Below are 18,926 nucleotides of genomic sequence, written 5' to 3'. Positions count from 1 at the left end.
AGAGTGATTAGGGAAATGTATGGTGGGAAGGAATGTGGCAGGGTGATTGCTTTCCTTACCTGGATGCTCTATTTTCTTTTTATTTATTTATTTTATTGTAAGTGGAGAAAATGCAAACATAAGGGAACTAGAATTGTGTATCTGTTCTGATTGTTGAGGTCCATGAACTGCCTTGACAGGGTGAGGGCCCCCATTTTCCAAGAAGAAGTCATGAAGTTACTAATGGCTATGGCTTAATTAGATAATGATTGTAGAGTGCATGTAGAGAAAGGGTAGAGTTCCTTGCCAGCAGAGCTCCAGGACTACATACTCAAGTCTCCAGATTCTATTTTTTTCTGGTTTTCTTTCTCTTGTTTTTTTAAATCTAAAAACATTAGTCAAAATGCTCTTAACTTTTCTGTGTGTGTGTGACCTTGGGCCATCCTGATGGGAGTGTTTCCTTCTGAGGACCATGTTGCAGGGGTAAAAAGTAGAAGCAGCAAAGAATCCTGTGGCACCTTATAGACTAACAGACGTTTTGCAGCATGAGCTTTCGTGGGTGAATACCCACTTCTTCGGATGCAAGGCAAAAAGTAAAAAGTAGTGGCCTTTGCCCACACCTTTTGGAAAGGTTAATATAGTAGGTATTGTCAGGTGAGACTGTAGGATTCTAGGGCGCACCTGTGTCTTGCAGTGGGCTGGGATGAACTGTAAGCTTGTGGATAGCACCAGCTTGCTGGTCAGTCATCCTGAGTGTTACTGCTCAAGAGTTATGGCAGGGGATCAGAAGCATGGCTCTGCTGGAGCAAACTTCCATGTTCATTCCCTGACTAAAGCCTTGCAGCAGAAAAGACTTTAATTTGGGTATTGTGCTTAAGAAGCAAATAAAATTAGTTCTCCAGGGATTAGGCCCCCTCAACAAAGTTACTTAGGTCTCGATCTTGCATTGAGAGCCATGGAGGCTGGTTCCTGAACCTGTACAGAGTTCCGTTGAAATCAGTTGCAAACTGGAATCCGATCAGGCCTTTAGTTTAAGGGCGAGAGAGAAACTGACCCTTGGGGAAGTCTCCTGAAAGACTCTAGAGAACACCAAGTCTTGATCTTGCTTGTGAACAGACACATTCTCAGTTCTTGTACCATGTTGGAAAAAGTAACCAGTCCTTTGTAATGTATGGTAAAGATGTTGTTTAAAAATGTTATTGGGCATTTGGAAAATCCACTCCTTTTGTTTGGTACTTCCTTTACCTGGAAGAGAGTAGAGAAGCTAGGGTAGAGATCTTTTCTGTAAGGAAGCTGACTGAGATCATACCTTTGGCTAACAAAGCTGAAATACCACCAATGTTTAACTGATTCTCCATCGTTTGAATTCCAAAATAGAAGATAACCTAGCTCATTTTGTCTAGCCAATTAGAAGGATAAACTGATTTGTTTTTCTGTCTCCTTCAATTCTTTTCTCTCCAATGCACTGTTGCTGCACTCCTTAAGTCAGCATGGATGGATTTTTCTGACTCACCTTTTTTCTCTTGTTGCCACTGATGAAGCCATGCTATTTTGGTTAAATTAGTTGTAGAATATCTTAAAGGAAGATGTGGGACAGTTGATGGAAGGGCATAGGCTTGTAAAGTGCTGCTGCAGCCCGTGCCTGCATGTGTATACCACAATTAAGCAACTTCTTAGCCTGAGCGCTAGTCAGCTGATGCGGGCCAGCCACTGGTGTCTAATTGCAGTGTAGACATCCCCAAGAGTATAATTGATGTGAACAATCACTTGAAGAAAGAATGGTCAGTTACCCCAGTAACTGTGGTTCTCTGAGGGGTGTTGTCCGCACAGATTCCATATTCTGCCTCCATCCCCATTTATCGGCATCCCAACACCTGGGATTCTTATTGGCAAAGGAACTGAATGGTGATTGAGGCTGTCAGGGCCCTTATGCCCTTGCCTGTGGCAGGGGTACTGGAACTAGGGGTGCTTTAAGTGCTGCCGCACTCCCTGGCTTGAAGTGGTTTCCATCCTATACAGGGTTTACAGTTTGGTTCAATGTCTCTCAGTACCCACACTATACAAATTGTTCCAGCAGCCCTGGTCGGTGGTGGTCATGAGGATTGCAGGCATGGCCACGACACATACTGCTATTCAAAAAGAACCCAATCTCGTGCATAAGCTGCATGTGCGCCAAGATTGGAATCTGTGTACACAACACATTTTGAAGAATCACTTGGACTGCAGAGTAAGTAACGGTTCTTTTCTGGGTTCAAGCTCTGTCATCCTCTCTCTGATAATCTTTGGCAAGTCACTTAACTTCCTTGTCGCACTTTACCTTCATATAAAATGGGTATAACTATTCCCAACCATGTTTGTTTGTAAAGTGCTTTGAGAGCGAGAAGTGAAAGTCACTTCAGAACTGTAAAGCTTTATTCAATAGCAAGTAAAAAAAAAAAAAACCTTTTAAAATAAAGTGCACATTTTAATAGCAAAATGACAAAGGTTGATGAAAGGCTGTTCAGAATTCTTCTTTACGATATTCTTTGACATGCATGCAAAGTAACATTTTTCAAAAGTGTACAAGTCCTATTTGACTTCAAATACAATTTGAGTTACATAGATGCTGCTGAAAATTTTACTTCTAGTCCTGATTCATCTTTGGAATGAGTGTGTCTGCTTTCAAGGTGATAATATAGCTGTGTTATGGAAAAACTACATGTTTTTGCCACTTACGATTTTTGATGTTTTGCACAGAACATATGACAACTATAGCAGTGATACATATTTTCCTTTTTCTGTTGATTATTCTACCTGACAGCCACCTTACTACTTCTGTAGGTCATTGGATGCAGCCTTGAATGTAGTATTGGTCTAATGTATCCCATTCAAGGACTAGTAGATGGATTGATGTTGGCTTCCTTTAAAGGAACACTTTACTAAAAGAGACAATACTGTTAATGTGTACTGTTAGTGTGACTCACTGTGCCCTTTAACTATGGTGTGAGCAAGGTGCACATTTTATGTGAACTGAATGCTTTCATCTACTTGAGTGCTATTTTCAAGGGACGTTTTCAAGGTTGATAGAGCCAAAAGTGACCTCTCCTGGTGTGAGAGGGAAAGGTAAGTAAGCTGTCTGTCTAGTAGTTAGTTAGGAACGAAGTGCTAGTGTACAGTGCTTGAAAAAGTAGATGAAAAGGTACATACCCCCTTAAAGCTAGAGAGATGGGGATTGGGAATTCACCCTAGAGGCCCCACCGGGACCCCTGCCCCATCCAACCACCCCTTCTCTCTGATCACTGACTGCCCCTGGAACCCCTGCCCCTAACTGCCCCCTGCCGCCCCATCCAACTCCCCCTCTCATTCCTGACTGTCCCCTTGGTCCCCTGCCCCATCCAACCACCCCTTCTCTCTGTCCCCTGACTGCCCCCTGCTCCCCCATTCAACCCCCCCTCCTTCCTGACTGCCCCCCGGGACCCCTGCCCCCATTCAACTCCGTTTCCTCCCAATCACGATTCACACACCCCGCCCCCGACCACTACCCAGAAGTCCCCTGCCCTCTATACTACCCTCCCTGCCCCCTTACCGCACTGCCTGGAGCACCAGTGGCTGGCGGTGTTACAGCCGCACCACCTGGCTGGAGCCGGGCCACGCTGCCGCTGCCACCACGTAGCTCAGAGCACCGGGTCAGGCCCGACTCTGCAGCTGCGCTGCCCCAAGAGCTCACAGCCCTGCCGCCCAGAGCATTGCGCCAGCGGCGGAGCGAGTGAGCTGAGGCTGTGGGTGAGAAGGAACAGCGGGGGAGGAGCCGGGGGCGAGCCTCCTGGGCCAGGAGCTCGAGGGCCGGGCAGGATGGTCCCATGGGCTGTAGTTTGCCCACCCCTGGGATAGCTGCTAGGAACATGAGGGTGCTTTCCCTGGATCTTTCTAGGAACTACATCTTTCATATCTGCCATGGGCTAATAGTTGTCTGACAAATGTAAAGCTCTTCTGACACTCAACCCCACCCGCCACTGGCTCCTTCGCCACTCGCCTCTTCAACCCCCTCTGCCTGATGACCTGAACCTGGGAGTTGTAAGTTGCAGGCACTTGGGGTCCCCTTCCCCTCATGTCTAGGATTACCATATACTTCCGTATTTTCCCAGACATTTTTTAGATATTTAGAAATTCCTCTTGAATGGCGATTTAAGGACTAAAAAGCCGTACATGTCCGGGAAAATATGGACATATGGTAACCCTACATTCTGTTACTAGAAGGGAAAACCTATAATGGCAGCAGGCTGTAAAAGAGACCCAGTTTGGGAATAAGAACCATTCAAGAAATATGTTTGCTGATGATATTTTAAAGAAAGTCACTTAAGCACTTGGATTCAGAGACTGTTGAAGTGATAATCTCACTTTTAACAACAGTAGCTTCTTCTGCTGGTGTAGAAAGAAAATTTTCTTCCTTTGGACCAATTCATTCCAAATTGAGAAATTGTTTGTGACCTGATGGAAAAAGCAGGAAAGGTTGTTTTTCTTTTCCAGATTATGAACAAACAGGAAAATGAAGGTGAAGACAACTGAGTTAGCTGCAGAAGCCAATATCTTAAGTTTCTTATGTTGACCTGGCTGACAGTCAATTTTAATATATTTAAATTTAATTTTATTTAACTATTTTAGTTAAAAACCATTTAAACAGAAACAAACCTGATTTTAAAAAACATGAATGTTAACTAAATTCAAAAATTCATATGCTTGTTTTGTTAAAATATTATATGTTTGTTGTTGAAGAAAAAAATCCAGAATACACAACGTTGTTGTTTTAGTGAAATGAAACAATTGAAATGGCTGTCTGGTGGGGATCTCCTCCTAATACAGCCTGGCAAGAAAATCCTCCAAATATTAATGATTAACCTGTTGAATTGAAGATAGTTCATCTCCTAATTACTTCATAGATATCTGCTTCAGTTACCTTTGGTAAATGAAATAACCAACCAAAAATTGAATGGATGTAGTGAAAAATTTTCAAATTAATCTCATCTTTTATTTCCATTCCTAATCCTGAAGAAGCTGGTGCCACTACACTGGTTTGTTCCCCCTGCCCCCAATTTCACTTCAGTAAATAAGAATCTCTAATATGAAACAGTTTAATCAGGAGAGGTGTATGGAGAATAATGTACTCTACACCCGACTATTTGGACATTTTAATTAGTAATACAAAGAAGGATCCTTTTAATTAGAGGAGGAAGTAACTCATGCGTTTTGTTTTGGTGGGCCCTAAGAAGGGAGATATCTATCTATCATGACAGTGTTTATTTCTCTCTTATGTTTGGGGTTTTTTTTGTTTTGTTTTTTGTTTTGTTTTGAGGTTTACTTTGATTTAAAAGAGCATGGATTTCTACTATTTCAGGTGCTGTACTAATGAGCATATTCCTCTTGTAATCTTGAGTTGAATTTGTATCTCAATCGGATTACAAATCTCATTTCAAATGTCTGCTTCCAAGTTGTAAACCCTTTCCTCTTAGATTCAGCTAGCCTGCTGATTTGCCAGCCTCAGTCTTCACAGATTATATTAGCTATCGTACTTTTGCATACTGGTTTGTACATGTAAAAAAAAATATAAATGCAATTTAAATGCCTCTGGCTGATGATCTTCTAAAGTAAGGTAAACAGAGAATTTTTTGGTGACTTAGTGGATAATGAGCTTTGCCTCTAGCAAAACTACTCAAAGAGTTCACTGTCAAACTGGGGAATGTATCTAGTGGTGCACCACATGGGTCACTTCTGGAACTGGCACTGGTCAATATTTGCATTAATGACATGGATAATGGAGTGGGTGTGTACACTTATAAAATTTTCCAGATGACACCAATCTGGGAGGGATTGCAAGCATTTTGGAGGACAGATTAGTATTCAAATTGAACTTGACAAATTTGAGAATTGGTCTGAAATTAATTAGATGAAATTCAGTAAAGACAAGTGCAAAATACTTCACTTAGGAAGGAAAAAAATGCCCACTAGAAAATGGGGAATAATTGGCTAGTTGGTAGTACTGCTGAAAAGGGTCTAGGGTAATAGTGAATCACAAATTGAAAGAGATTCAGCAATGTGATGCTGTTGCAAAAAAAAGTAATATCATTCTGGGATATTAAAAGAAGTGTAAGAGATGGGAGGTGATTGTCCCACTCTACTCAGTGTTGGTGAGGCCTCAGCTGCAGTACTGTGTCCAGTTCTGGGCACTACACTTTAGGACAGTTTTGGTGAAATTGAAAAGATTCAAGAAGAGAATAACAAATGATAAAAGATTTAGAAAACCAGACTTATGAGGAAAGATTACAAACACTGGACATGTTTGGTCTTGAGAAAAGAAGACCGAGGGGGGACTTGATAAGTCTTCAAATATGTTAACGGTTGTTATGAAGAGGATGGTGATCAAGTGTTCTCAACATCCACTGAGGGTAGGTCAAGAAATAATAGACTTAATCTGCAGCAAGGGAGATTTAAGTTAGATATTCAGATTTAAGTTGGATATTCAGAAAAACTTTCTATCTATATAGGTAAACTCTGGAATAGGCTTCCAAGGAAGGTTGTGGAATCTCCATCATTGGAGGTTTCTGAGAATGGGTTGGATGGTCTAGGTTTACTTGGTTCTGCCTTAGGGTTGGCGTTGATGACTTCTTGAGATCCGTCCCAGCCGTACAGTTATATGATTCTATGAAAACCTACCTTAGAGCCAAATAAAGTGGATTTTGTGGGGTATCTGTTTTTGACAAAATCCCCAAACTTCAAACTGAAGAAATAAAGTCTCACACATAGGAACTGCATGGGTGGCTGACCTTCAATATAATTCACCTTGTATTGCTTTCTGTGTGGCAGGTTGCTATGTTTACTGTAGTACTTTACGTTAATGGAGAGAGTCATAGTCCCCTAATTCTGGTATTACAGTTCTGCTGTAGTCTACCTACAAATGTTTTCATGTTCAGCCTGGAAAGGCCTTGTTACACAGTTTAGATCTTTAAAAATTCAGTTGTGATTTGGCATAAACTCCAGGGTCTCTGAAAGTCTCTCAGGTCAGTCTACTATGGTTTTTGGGGACACTTTTTAAATAGTGGATATCTATCTTTAGGTTGTGTTTGCACATGTCATTGAATCAATTAAACTACTAGGTCTTGGGCAAAAGTGCATCCATGTGGTTGATTCTAGCCTTATTGTTCGGGACTTTTAACCTAGACTAGACATACTAAATACTAAAATACAAAATACTAAGAAACTCGCAGTAAGGAATAATCCTAGTTTTGCAGTGAGATGAACTACATGATCTAATAATACAAGTCGGATGGGCAAATCTGTGGTTCTCTGTAGTCCTGTATCAGGACTTGGGCTAATATCTGGTTCTGAGAGTTCAGTACCATGGAGTCCTATGCTGTTTAAAAAGTAGTCTCTGGAGGTTTTAAAAAAAATCTTTGGTGGTCATCTTGATATGGAGAAGATTTTGTAGGGTGGTTGTGAAGATTGGTTAACTTGTGGGTATTATTTACATCCTCGGCTGTTTTAATTAGCTATTTTTGTATGACGTACAAGTCTTTTTAAAAGAGAGCGGTATTTTTCATCCGTTTGTCCACTAACTTACCTTGATTGAGGTACATTTCCTCCCCCACCTTTCTTTCTTACTTCTCCATTTGTTCTCAATGTAAGGACAGTCATGCCTTGAAATATTTTTGGGGTATATTATATATATATATATATATATGTGTGTGTATGTATAGTGTAACAAATCCTTGACGACTTGCAAGTTGTCTCAGTTTAGAGCTAAGTATCTACTTCATGGGTACTGGTGCAAGTTTGGGCTGGGTCTAGTATTCGGACCCATTCTTCCATACACTGTAATTCCTGTAATTTTGTCAGATTCCCTCCCACCCCTCTTTGACATTAATATTTCATTCTTTCCTAATTCATTTGGTAGAGAAGGTCAGAGAACTTCAAATGGCTTCTTGACTTTCCCTTTTAAAGCTCCTCTTAACTGCCTGACTGATCTAGTAACCTTACTTCAAGTGGACTCTTGCTTTTGCTTTGTCATGCATGTCAGCATTCCCAGCCTTCACTCTCCATCACACAGCTTCTTTATGCACAGGAAAAACTCCGTCATAGAAGCAGAACAGTCACTACCTTAACCTCCCTTAAATTGCTCCATAAGACACCCTCTGTTGTGATGGCTTCAACATCCAGTCTGCTGATCATGGCCAAGCAGGTGTGACTCTTTTCTTTTTTCCTTTTTCGATTCCCTATCTCTAATCCTAATTACAAAAAATTCACACACACACCCTGCAAGAAAGTAATTGTGCCAGCTCTAACTGTATTCACATATATGTATTCCCCTCCTCTACCCTTTGTCTGTCTGTCTGTCTCTCTGTCAGCACTTTGGGTAGGGATTACCTTTCTCTGCTTGTTCAGTGTCTAGCGCAAGTGGTACCCCGCCCTGATTTTGGCTTTTGGATGCTACTCTAATATTAATATTTGCTACAGTACGCCCTCGCTATAATGCCCTTCGTAATAACGAACCTTCGGATATAATGAACCCAGTCCCTGGATCCCATCTCCAGCCCTGTGGAAGTTAGCTTACTTAAATTAATTTTTTGTCACATGTACCAACCTAAGAGAACTATGTCATAACTCTTTTATGTTTTCGTCTTTAATCTTTTCAGTTTGGTTAAAAATTTTAAGTAAAAAGAAAACATGTTTCATGTTACTGTATTTTGTTTAATCTTAATAAAATTATTAGGATAATATAACTTTGCTTGAATTTTCTTAGCTAACCAGTTTAAATCCTAAACTTAATATACCATAGTCATAAATTTGGTTGCATGTTTCTTTGTTCCCCTTGCTTAGGTGATCCGTGTACTATCTCATCTCAGATGGAACTGGAAGAAGCCTTCCGTTTGTATTGTCATCATAGAGATGAAGGGCTCATTATTCATGGCAAGTACTCTGCAGTTTTAGAACCATATCTAAATTTCTTGTGAGGAGGAATAAAGCAGTTCAGGAGCCCTCTTCAATATAAATACTCGCTGAGCTTCAACACTGTTTGGAGCATGGACATGTGTTAAATTAAATATTCTTTGGGCTGACTTCTTCTAAGCCATTCTTGCAGTCATTTTATGTTCTGAGTCATGTTTGCTGGTATCCTTTGTAAATTTGTAATCTAAATTAATGTAGCTACAAATGTGATTCCTGCTCTCATATAAAAATACATTCTTTTGGAATCTTGCTAAACCTATAATGATGAACTAACTACTGATGGAGGGAAAAGATAAAAGAGCAATGAAGGTGATGGTTGCTTAATAATTAAATATACCATAATCTGCTCTTTCTAATTTGGTGAATGTGATAAACTGAAAATAACTCCCTTGTAACCACCTCAGCAGTTAAGACGATATTAATATTGAATGGCTGTCACTGAAATTAAAAATCAACCAATCAATCATTCATTTCTTTTTAAAATCTAAATTTTTAAAAACTTAAAGCCATTCATTTATGAGAGAAACCCGTCTGGGCTGGAATAAATTGTAGGTTTTTTAATTTAGAGGGATTTAACTGGTTGTTTTATTTCTAAATTTGCTTCTCAAACCTGCAGACCTGCAATTAGATCTGCTCAGATGTTTTCCTATCCTCTGTCGAACCCCATGGAAGCAGGAGGGATTCTGTACAGGTGCAGGAGTCTGTCTGTGTCGATCTGATTGCAGGTTTAGGGGGTCTGCTTGAGTAGTATGCTTCACGATACTTTTTTAAAGTGTATTTGGGGAAGTTAGTTAGTTTCTTGCTTAGGAAGTTTGCATTGCTGATTGTGGTGTCTTCATAACCTCATGTGAAATATTTGTTTACAAGCTTGCTGGAGAGGAAGATACCAGTACAAAAGGGCTCAATTCAGTCACATTAAAGATAACAACAAAGCAATATATTATAGACTATTTATCTAGGCAAAATTACTATTTCCTGTTAGGTCTCTATTTCAACTTGTATTTTTAATAAAATACTTCTGTTTCCATTTTAAGAACCAATTATAGAAGCTTTTGACAACTTGAATTTTTCAAGTAGATCTACCCATTATGTAAATAGGTACTGCAAATATATTATGTAAATAATGCAAGAGAAATTATTCTAAACTGATTTTTATTGGTACATTCTTATGTAAACCATGTATTTGTCTATGTTCAGATTTTTCAGGAGTCTCATGTCAGCTATATTGTCTTCCTCCTCTCTTTTGGGCTTTTTAAGTATGTGCCTCATGGTCTTCATTGTAGTCAAGAGGATCTTGGAGCAATGGTGAAAGCACAGTGCTGGAAGCTGGGAAATCTGGTTTTTGTTTCTAGCTCTCCTACAGGCTTCCTGTTCAACTTGGGATAGATCACTTCAGTTTGTGTCTCTGTTCAGACTGTAAACCGGGGATAATACTACTTCATCTTCTCATAAGGGTGTTGAATAGATTAATTCATGTTTATATATTTCTTTGAAATATGCTGTGTCGGGATCTGATTCAAATTCCATTGAAGTCAATGGGAGACTTTCCACTGACTTCAGTGGGCTTTAAGTCAGGCCCCATGTACAGTGTACTGTGTTGTTGCTAGAGTAGTTGATTCTATGATTATGGCATAATAAGCAGCTGGCTTAACCTGTTGTTTCTCAGAGCAGAATTGGAAAAAATCAATAACAAACCTTCCAGAAATTGTTTATTTTAGATAAAGTAATTTATGTCAGTAATAAGTGTTGTCTGTTTTTACTTTAGTTTTCCCCAGCATTCCAGAGAAACCAGGCATGCCATGTCCAGGAGAAGACAGTGAGTACTATAATGTGTTTTGGCTTTGCTCTTCATCTTGCAGCGTTTTTTTTTTTTAAATTTGATTTATATGTGTAAGAGATGTTTGCTTATTTGAAGTAGCTTACAATATATAATTAGTTACACGTTTACCTTTTCCTGTGTAAGTATTGTTTAGAATATAAAAAAGATGGAGCAAGCATCTGGTGGCATTTTAATGCTAAGTAGAGTTAATACTGCTTTCCAGTAACTGACATAGTTGTATTTATTAAATTTTAAACAAAGTGGTTTAACAATCAAATAGACTGACATACTGGTACAGTTGGCACTCCTGTTTGCAGTCAAACTTTGCATCATAAAATCTAAAGGCAATTACAACTGACTGGTAATTATAGATCAGTTTCAATCTTATCTATAAGTGCAAGGTTTGTAGCTTTGATAGCAGGGATTGATTCTGAATAGATTATTTTTCAGAAATATTTTATGGATGTGTGTGTACTGCTGATAATACTAAATGTGCTAGACCAGAGGTAGGCAACCTATGGCACGCGTGCTGAAGGCACCACGCGAGGTGATTTTCAGTGGCACTCACACTGCCCGGGTCCTGGACACCGGGGGGCTCTGCATTTTAATTTAATTTTAAATGAAGCTTCTTAAACATTTAAAAAATCTTATTTACTTTACATAGAACAATAGTTTAGTTATATATTATAGACTTATAGAACAAGACCTAAAAACGTTAAAATGTATTACTGGCATGCAAAACCTTAAATTAGAGTGAATAAATGAAGACTCAGCACACCACTTCTGAAAGATTACTGACCCCTGTGCTAGACTGTATGAGTGGAGGGTAGCAAGCAGAGCTATCTTCAATTAAATATTTACAGGATATTTGTAATCTTTCAAATCTTTATCTAAGGTGCTGCAGTTATTTTCTTTAAGTATACAGACATAATGCTGTTTCTCAGGTACCAGTGTGAATTAACTATTGGTGAATGTTGACTCTAATTACCACCATTGTAGATAACTAATACATTAGAAAAGAATATTCCTAAACATTTGTTTTGTAAAAGCAAATTGACAGAATAAGTCAAGTAATGAAAACTTGTGGGAAAGTAAAATGATGCTATTTTGACTCACTTGCTTCACAGTCTAGTAATATAAAGCAATATTCTGATTTATGCACTGCACTGCCATGCTTTTTTGCATGAATGTGATACTTTTTGCCTATTGAATATAATTAAGATAATGTGGACAATTCTGTTCTCCCATATATAAATACAGGATTTTAAAAATGGGCCTGTTTTTTTTTTTTTGAAAACCATCTTGATCTAGTCTTACTTTGTATTGGGCTGTAGAAAATGGAGCAAGGTAGAGTCAATAAAATAGCAGCATTTGTTTTAGATTCCTTAGTTAATTGTTGAGCTGCAGTGGTCAAAGATGGACTTGTAAAAGTCAGATATTTGGATGGGTGCTGTCTTTATTGGCTCTATCTAGATTACAACAATAAGGTTCTGTCAATCAGAATAAGAAACTTTGGGTAAGTTACAATATGGAAGAATCTTCCTTTTCAAGTTTAATTGTTATACATAGGACGTGTTTTGTACATTTCTGGTGGTACTAAAAAAATAATTTTCTGTTAGACACTTTCCTTAGGTTTCAGAAAACCTAAATCACTTTAAACGTAAAAAAACCCCAGATTCCTAGATGGTCTTTAGAGTCCCTTTTCAGAATGCAGTGGAATGGTCTATGTGAGAAGAATTCTATCTAAAAAGTTATAAGGCACTCATTCCCAGATATTGAAGTCATCATACCTGATATATTTTTCTTAGTTGTGCGGGGTTTTTTCTCCTGTGTATCTATGGATATTTAATTCTTGTTTGATTTCTCTCCAGTTTCACTGATGAAATAGTCAACAGACTTCTTTCACTGTATCATGTAATGAACTCTGCTGGAGGTGCGAGAAAATGAGGCGTGGCTCGATTAATTTTCCCTTGAAGGTTAATCTTGAAGTGCTAGATGTGTGTTCATATTGAACAGTATGTTGAAATTCCATGGGAATTTTAACTTAATGTCATGTCTATTTTAGATTTGCAAGTTGTTGAAAATAATAGGTAATATGATCAGAACTTTTCTTAGGTGAAAACAACATCATTTGACCACTCCAGATAATGTGCTTGTAGCCCAAGATCTATTCTTGCTGCAAGCTGTATAATTTAAATACTGTTTATTTTGACATCTGAGTTTAGCAGTTCTTTCCTAAATTGAAAGGTGTCAGATTTACATACACTGCTGGAAACTGAATCTGTTATCTATAGAGCAGGTGCAGCATATGCAATGACAGTAAAAGCTTGTGTGCATTGCCTTGCTACTTTGCCTCAAACCTGTTTTAGTAGTGATCGCTTATGGTGTGCAGATTAGTATCCATGTCTATGCAATCCTTGGCCTTTGAGACTGCGTTCAGATGGGCCAGTGATGGGATTGTTTTGCTGATTTAGACAGCTGTTGAATGGCTCTGGCACTCTACCACTACCAACCAGGGCAGAATTTGGCACCAGAGATTTAGATAAGTATTGCTATCTTCATTTATCAATCCCCAGACTATTCGTTCCCAGTTGAAGCAGTCATCTCTGAATGAGCAGCAAATGGTTTATTTTTATTGTTTAGTTTGTTACTATAAAATTATTGGTAAAAAAAGCAAAGTCAGACCTGTCTGTACCATTCAGTCAGGGATCTTTCATCACCACCTAAGAATGTTTTTGAGTCTTAGGTAGTATCAAAATTGAAAGATGTTAACAACGTGATTAGTTAGCTAATGGACATCCCTTGTATTTGCACATTGTGATAGAAGAATTCTAATAAACAGCCAGCTGAAATTAGAGAATTATGCAGAGATTTGTACTGCACATTACCTGAAAAAAATCAAGTTCACTGCAAACAGAGGACACTGAATTTCAGCATTCAGTTTTAGTATAAAATTAAACACTACTAATTCCAATAGTTTGATAGATATTATAGTAAAGAAACCAAGGAACGGGAATATAATTGAGTTATGAAGCTAATTATGGCCAGAGCTGAAGTCCACTGAAATCAATGGAAAGACTTCCATTGGCTTCTGTAGGTTTTGGAACTGACCTCAAAATAAGTAAAACTTTCAGTTGACATATATGAAGGGCTCTTCAAGTGACACTGAAATTTTTTCATGCAATGATTTTTTTAATAATCTCTTGCAAGATAGCCACTCAGAGCCTCAGTACAGAAAAGCCAAGGGCAGCATGGACTAAGGGCAGGGATTTAGGAATGTTGGAGCTGATTCCCAGCTCTGCTACTGGACTGCTCTGTAACCTTGAGCAAGTCACTTTATCTTTCTGCATCAGATCCTTCTCATCAGCCCTTGAAAAACAATATTCAAAGTCTGGATTAACTCAAAGTTAGATATTTCTAAAGTGCTTTCCTTTTTCATAGACTACTGATTTGTGTACCATCAGGTGCCCTGAAAGTAAAGTACTGGCAAGTCATGGTTCCATTAGTACCGCCCATCAGCTGGAACCTACTGAGCTTATCTGAGGTTTTTGATAGTTCCAGAAGATCACTAAGTTTTCAAATTCATCATGAAGGTTATATGTGAAATACATTATGTTGAGCACAATTAAGAAGAAATTCCAAATTGTACCAATCCAGATTAGTACTAATCCCAAATAAGATTGTTTGCCTCTAAAGTATGGTAATTAACCTGGGGAAGAGACAGTTACCTAAAGAGAGAAACATCAGGGGAGAAATTTTAAACAAATGTAAAGTGATTCTGAGCTGAAAAGTCACTATGTAAAAATTAGCGAGAGAAGGTGGGTGAGGTAATATCTTTTATTGGACCAGCTTCTGTTGGTGAGAGAGACAAGCTTTTGAGCCATACAGAGCTCTTCTTTAGAGTTCTTCTAATATCCTGGAACTGACAGGGTTACAACTACACTGCATACAACTATGTAAAAATAGTACTTTCTTTCTCAATAGATCGGTTCCTTGTGTCTATTCAGTCACTTTACTTTCTATCTGCTTTTAGCACCGGCAATCCAGTTCAGATATGAGAGCGTGAGCTGGATTCTGTTAATCAGTTTAACTAAATTTTGACTACATAATCTTTGTTGTTGTGTGAACCTGAAAGAACCTAGCTTCATTTTCAGATCCCAGACTAATGGTATGTTAGCACAGAAGCTGTGAGGTGGTATTCCCAGCTTGAATAGACATATATGTGCTAGCTTCAAGCAAGCTAGCACTCTGAAAGTCAGTGTGACTACAGCAGCATGGGTCTCTGGCTATACAACTCTGCCCAAATACGTATGCAGGAGGTCATGGGATTGTACTCTGGTGTCTCGCTTGAAGTGCCACCTGTGCTGTTGTGGCCGCAATGTTATTTTTAGCACACGATGTAGAGCAGGGGTAGGTAACCTATGCCACTTTTGGCACACAAGCTGATTTTCAGTGGCATTCACACTGCCTGGGTCCTGGCCACCGGTCCAGGGCGCTCTGCATTTCAATTTAATTTTAAATGAAGCTTCTTAAACATTTTAAAAACCTTATTTACTTTACATCCAACAATAGTTTAGTTATATAATATAGACTTATAGAGAGAGACCTTCTACAAATGTTAAAATGTATTACTAGCACTCGGAACCTTAAATTAGAGTGAATAAATGAAGACTTGGCACACCACATCTGAAAGGTTGCTGACCCCTGATCTATAGTGTGTGTGTCTACCTGAGCTGGGAATTGCTCCTCCCAGCTGTTGTATAAACATAAGTTTGCAAGGCTGGAAAAAAATGAACTTGTAAGCTGAGCAAATTGACCTAGTCACTGAAACACAATAAATATGAACAATCACAAATCCATTTCTACATAGTTAACTATTCAGAGAAGAATTGCCTACTACCATTTTTTCCTTTTTGATTTTTTTTTGTAAATTATTTTCAACATGACCTAAATAAACTTAATTTCTTGATTGTTGTGACTCAGAAGAATAGGCTGAAGAGATTACTGTTGTGAACAGAGCTGTGAATGAATTTAGGTTCAGATCTGGTGCTGCTCAATCCCTGGCCTGAGTAAGCTGGAGGGGGCACTGACCTAATGCTAGAGAGAAGAATTATTCCAACCTCCAAAGGCTGCTGTACCTTCGCAGAGACTGCTCCAGTCCATGGGCTGGAGCAGTCTCGAGTGTCTTATACCTAATACCTTCTGGTCTGCTCATGCCTTGTTCTGTCATATGTAATGGCACATCACTTACTCTGGCAGAGAGTCTGTTGGATCATGGAAGAGGAGAGTTGCCCTTGGCCCTTGAGTGCTTGTGAAAGGTGGCTGAAGTCTTCTGTCTACAGAACAGGTGAGAGTGTGGGCGTGGTAGTTGAAGCTTTCCTCCTACAAGCTAACCCTGTTTTGGAGGCAGGGACGGCCCTAGACTAGCTGCCAGCAACTGGCACCCTAGTCGAACCATGCAATCGGCACCTCCCCACCCCCAAACCCCAAGGGCAGATCTAGGCTGAGGTTTTTGGGAAACATTTTGCCCCTTTTTTCCTTTTAATGTTTTTTAAGCATTTTTTTTTAAACACAAACATGTCCGTCTGTCCAAGCAATGTTTCTGAGATCAGATAAAATAGAGAACAAAGTTTTCAGAATAGATTTGTACACGACAGCTAGATGATATGTCTTATTTCAAATAAAAATGCATTTAAAATGTTATTTATAATTTTTATTATTACAAATCCAAAATCATCCATTACACTATCCTGCTTTAACTGCCATTACCACCACATCCAATATAGAAAGAAATAAGAAAACTCTTCAATGAACTTTAACCTGTATTTTCAAAACACTCCGAATAAAAAACACTGCTCTTAAAACATGATTTTTCTTGCTTTATGTTTTGAAAATTCAGTCACTAGTTCTTTTAGATCCAGTTTTCCAACTATGTCATGCTCTATTGACATTGTGGCAAATCCAACAAGTCTCTCTTGCACCATTGTTGAACACAGATATGTTTTTATCAATTTTAACTTTGAGAAGCTATGTTCCCCATTAGCTATGGAAACTGGCAAACTTAAAAGAATGTGTAGAGCTATAAAAATGTTTGGAAAACTTCTGTTTATTTTCACAAACAAACTTCAGTACTTCAGGAGTGGAAAGTTTCTTAAATTGTCTTGAAAAAGCCTGAAGCTCACTACACAAATCTGTAGCATCAATGTCTTTTGAATTTTCATGAGTCAATGCCGACTCCAGTTTTATACAAAATTCTCTCATCTGTTTTGCTGGTTTGTTTTGCAAGCTGTGGATATCATATAGAAAGCCAAATACTGACTCTAGGTGCTGCATCTGTTGAAATCTTTCATCAACCAAGTGAATAGCAGTATCAAAGACTGCGAAGTAGAAATTCACTTTGAACCTTTGTTTTGAGTTCTGAATGGGTGTGTCTTGTCCTTCATACGAAAACTGCTGTTTCTTTTGCCGAATGCGAACTGGCTCAAGTTCAAATTCTGTCAGAAAGTCTATTTCTTCAGCAAGCTTGAGAGAATTTACCAGTGTTCTTTCGAACCCTTCATCACTTCTGAATTTCTTGAGAATATTTTTAGTTTGCTGCAGTTTTTGAATAGCAGAATGTATGTTCAAGTTCTTTTCCTGAAGCTGCTTACTAGTGAGGTTAATCTCGAAAAGGATATTACACCACAAAATGAGTGAAGTCACAAATTTGAACTTGGAAAGGCCATTTGCAAGAGCTTCTGCATCTGAACGTGCCGTATTGCCAGATGATCCAGTAAAGACAGTATCATAAATTTCAATTAGGGCATCATAAATGTTTCCAAGTTCATAGCGAAGAGGCTTCAAAGCATCAATGCGACTCTCCCATTTTGCCTGACTAAGGCCTGGGCTACACTGGGGGGGGAGGGGGGGTTGAACTAAGATACGCAACTTTGAAGTCGAAGTATCTTAGTTCAACTTACCTGGCCATCCTCACGGCGGCGAGTCGACTGCCGCAGTGCCCCCGTCGACTGCGCTTACTCCTCCTACCGAGGTGGAGTACGGGCGTCGATTAGCAGATCAATTTATAGCGTCCAGATGAGTGGCGATAAATTGATCCCCGATGCATCGAACACTACCTGCTGATCCAGCGGATAGTATAGACCAGGGGTCTCAAACATGCGGCCCGCGGGCCGCATGCGGCCCGCGGAGCTCTTCCCTGCGGCCCGCGGAGCTCCCCAGGGGAGCTCCGCAGGGGCCCCCAAGAGAAAAGCGGAGGCTCCCGCCTCCGCCCCTCTCCTGGAGCCTCGGCGCATAGAGCGCCGAGTCTCCGTCCGAGCGCCTGAGCCCCGCCCCGATCCGAGCCGCGTGGGGAGGGGGCGGGGCTGGGAGCTCTGGGCTGAGCGCTGCGCTCGGCGTGGAGCTCCCAGCCCCGCCCCCTCACCACGCGGCTCTGAGCGGGACCGCCGGAGACGCGCTCGGGTAAGGGGGGCGGGAAAGCGGGACCCGCCGGGGCCGGGCCAGGGGAAGGGAAGCGGGACCCGCCGGGGCCGGGCTGGGGGGGGGGGAAGGGAAGCGCTCAGGGCTGGGGCAGAGGATTAGGGTGCGGGGGGATGAGGGGTTCATGATGTGGGGGCGCTCAGGGCTGGGGCAGAGGATTAGGGTGTGGGGGGATGAGGGCTCTGGCTGGGGCTGAGGATTAGGGTGCAGGGTCCTAGTGCCTGCCCTCCGCCAGTACTGGCAAGGCAGGCTTCCCTTACCCTGAGCCTCTCCAACCCCAAACCCTCAGCCCCAGCCAGAGCCCTCATTCCCCCCGCACCCTAATCCTCAGCCCCAGCCCTGAGCACCCCCACATCATGAACCCCTCATCCCCCTGCACCCTAACCTCAGCCCCAGCCAGAGCCCTCATCCCCCCACACCCTAATCCTCAGCCCCAGCCAGAGCCCTCATCCCCCCGCACCCTAATCCTCTGCCCCAGCCCTGAGCGCCCCCACATCATGAACCCCTCATCCCCCCGCACCCTAATCCTCTGCCCTAGCCCTGAGCACCCCCACATCATGAACCCCTCATCCACAGCCCTCACCCCACACTCCAAACCTCTTCCCTAGCCCTGAGCCCCCTCGCATCATGAACCCCTCATCCACAGCCCTCACCCCACAGCCCAACCCTCTTCCCT

The 18,926-nt window shown here is 40.6% G+C and overlaps 1 protein-coding gene across 6 annotated transcripts in view; it reads left to right on the top strand.

The window, feature by feature from the left end:
• The window catches only part of PRKCZ (protein kinase C zeta), a 154,953-nt gene that overhangs the window by 23,287 nt on the left and 112,740 nt on the right, over positions 1-18,926 (top strand). For 5 of the 6 annotated variants that reach the window (XM_044995852.1, XM_044995853.1, XM_044995854.1 and 2 more), the window contains 2 exons: positions 8,827-8,916; positions 10,721-10,771. The exons of the other annotated variant lie outside the window; for it this stretch is intronic. In XM_044995852.1, coding sequence (XP_044851787.1) covers positions 8,827-8,916; positions 10,721-10,771 — 141 coding nt within the window. The remainder of the gene's footprint in view (positions 1-8,826; positions 8,917-10,720; positions 10,772-18,926) is intronic. 6 annotated transcript variants of the gene reach the window in all.

Source organism: Mauremys mutica, chromosome 21 (assembly GCF_020497125.1).
Source record: "Mauremys mutica isolate MM-2020 ecotype Southern chromosome 21, ASM2049712v1, whole genome shotgun sequence".
Lineage (NCBI taxonomy): Eukaryota > Metazoa > Chordata > Testudines > Geoemydidae > Mauremys > Mauremys mutica.
Note: the sequence above shows the minus strand (reverse complement) of the source record. Positions and strands in the feature narration are given on the sequence as shown.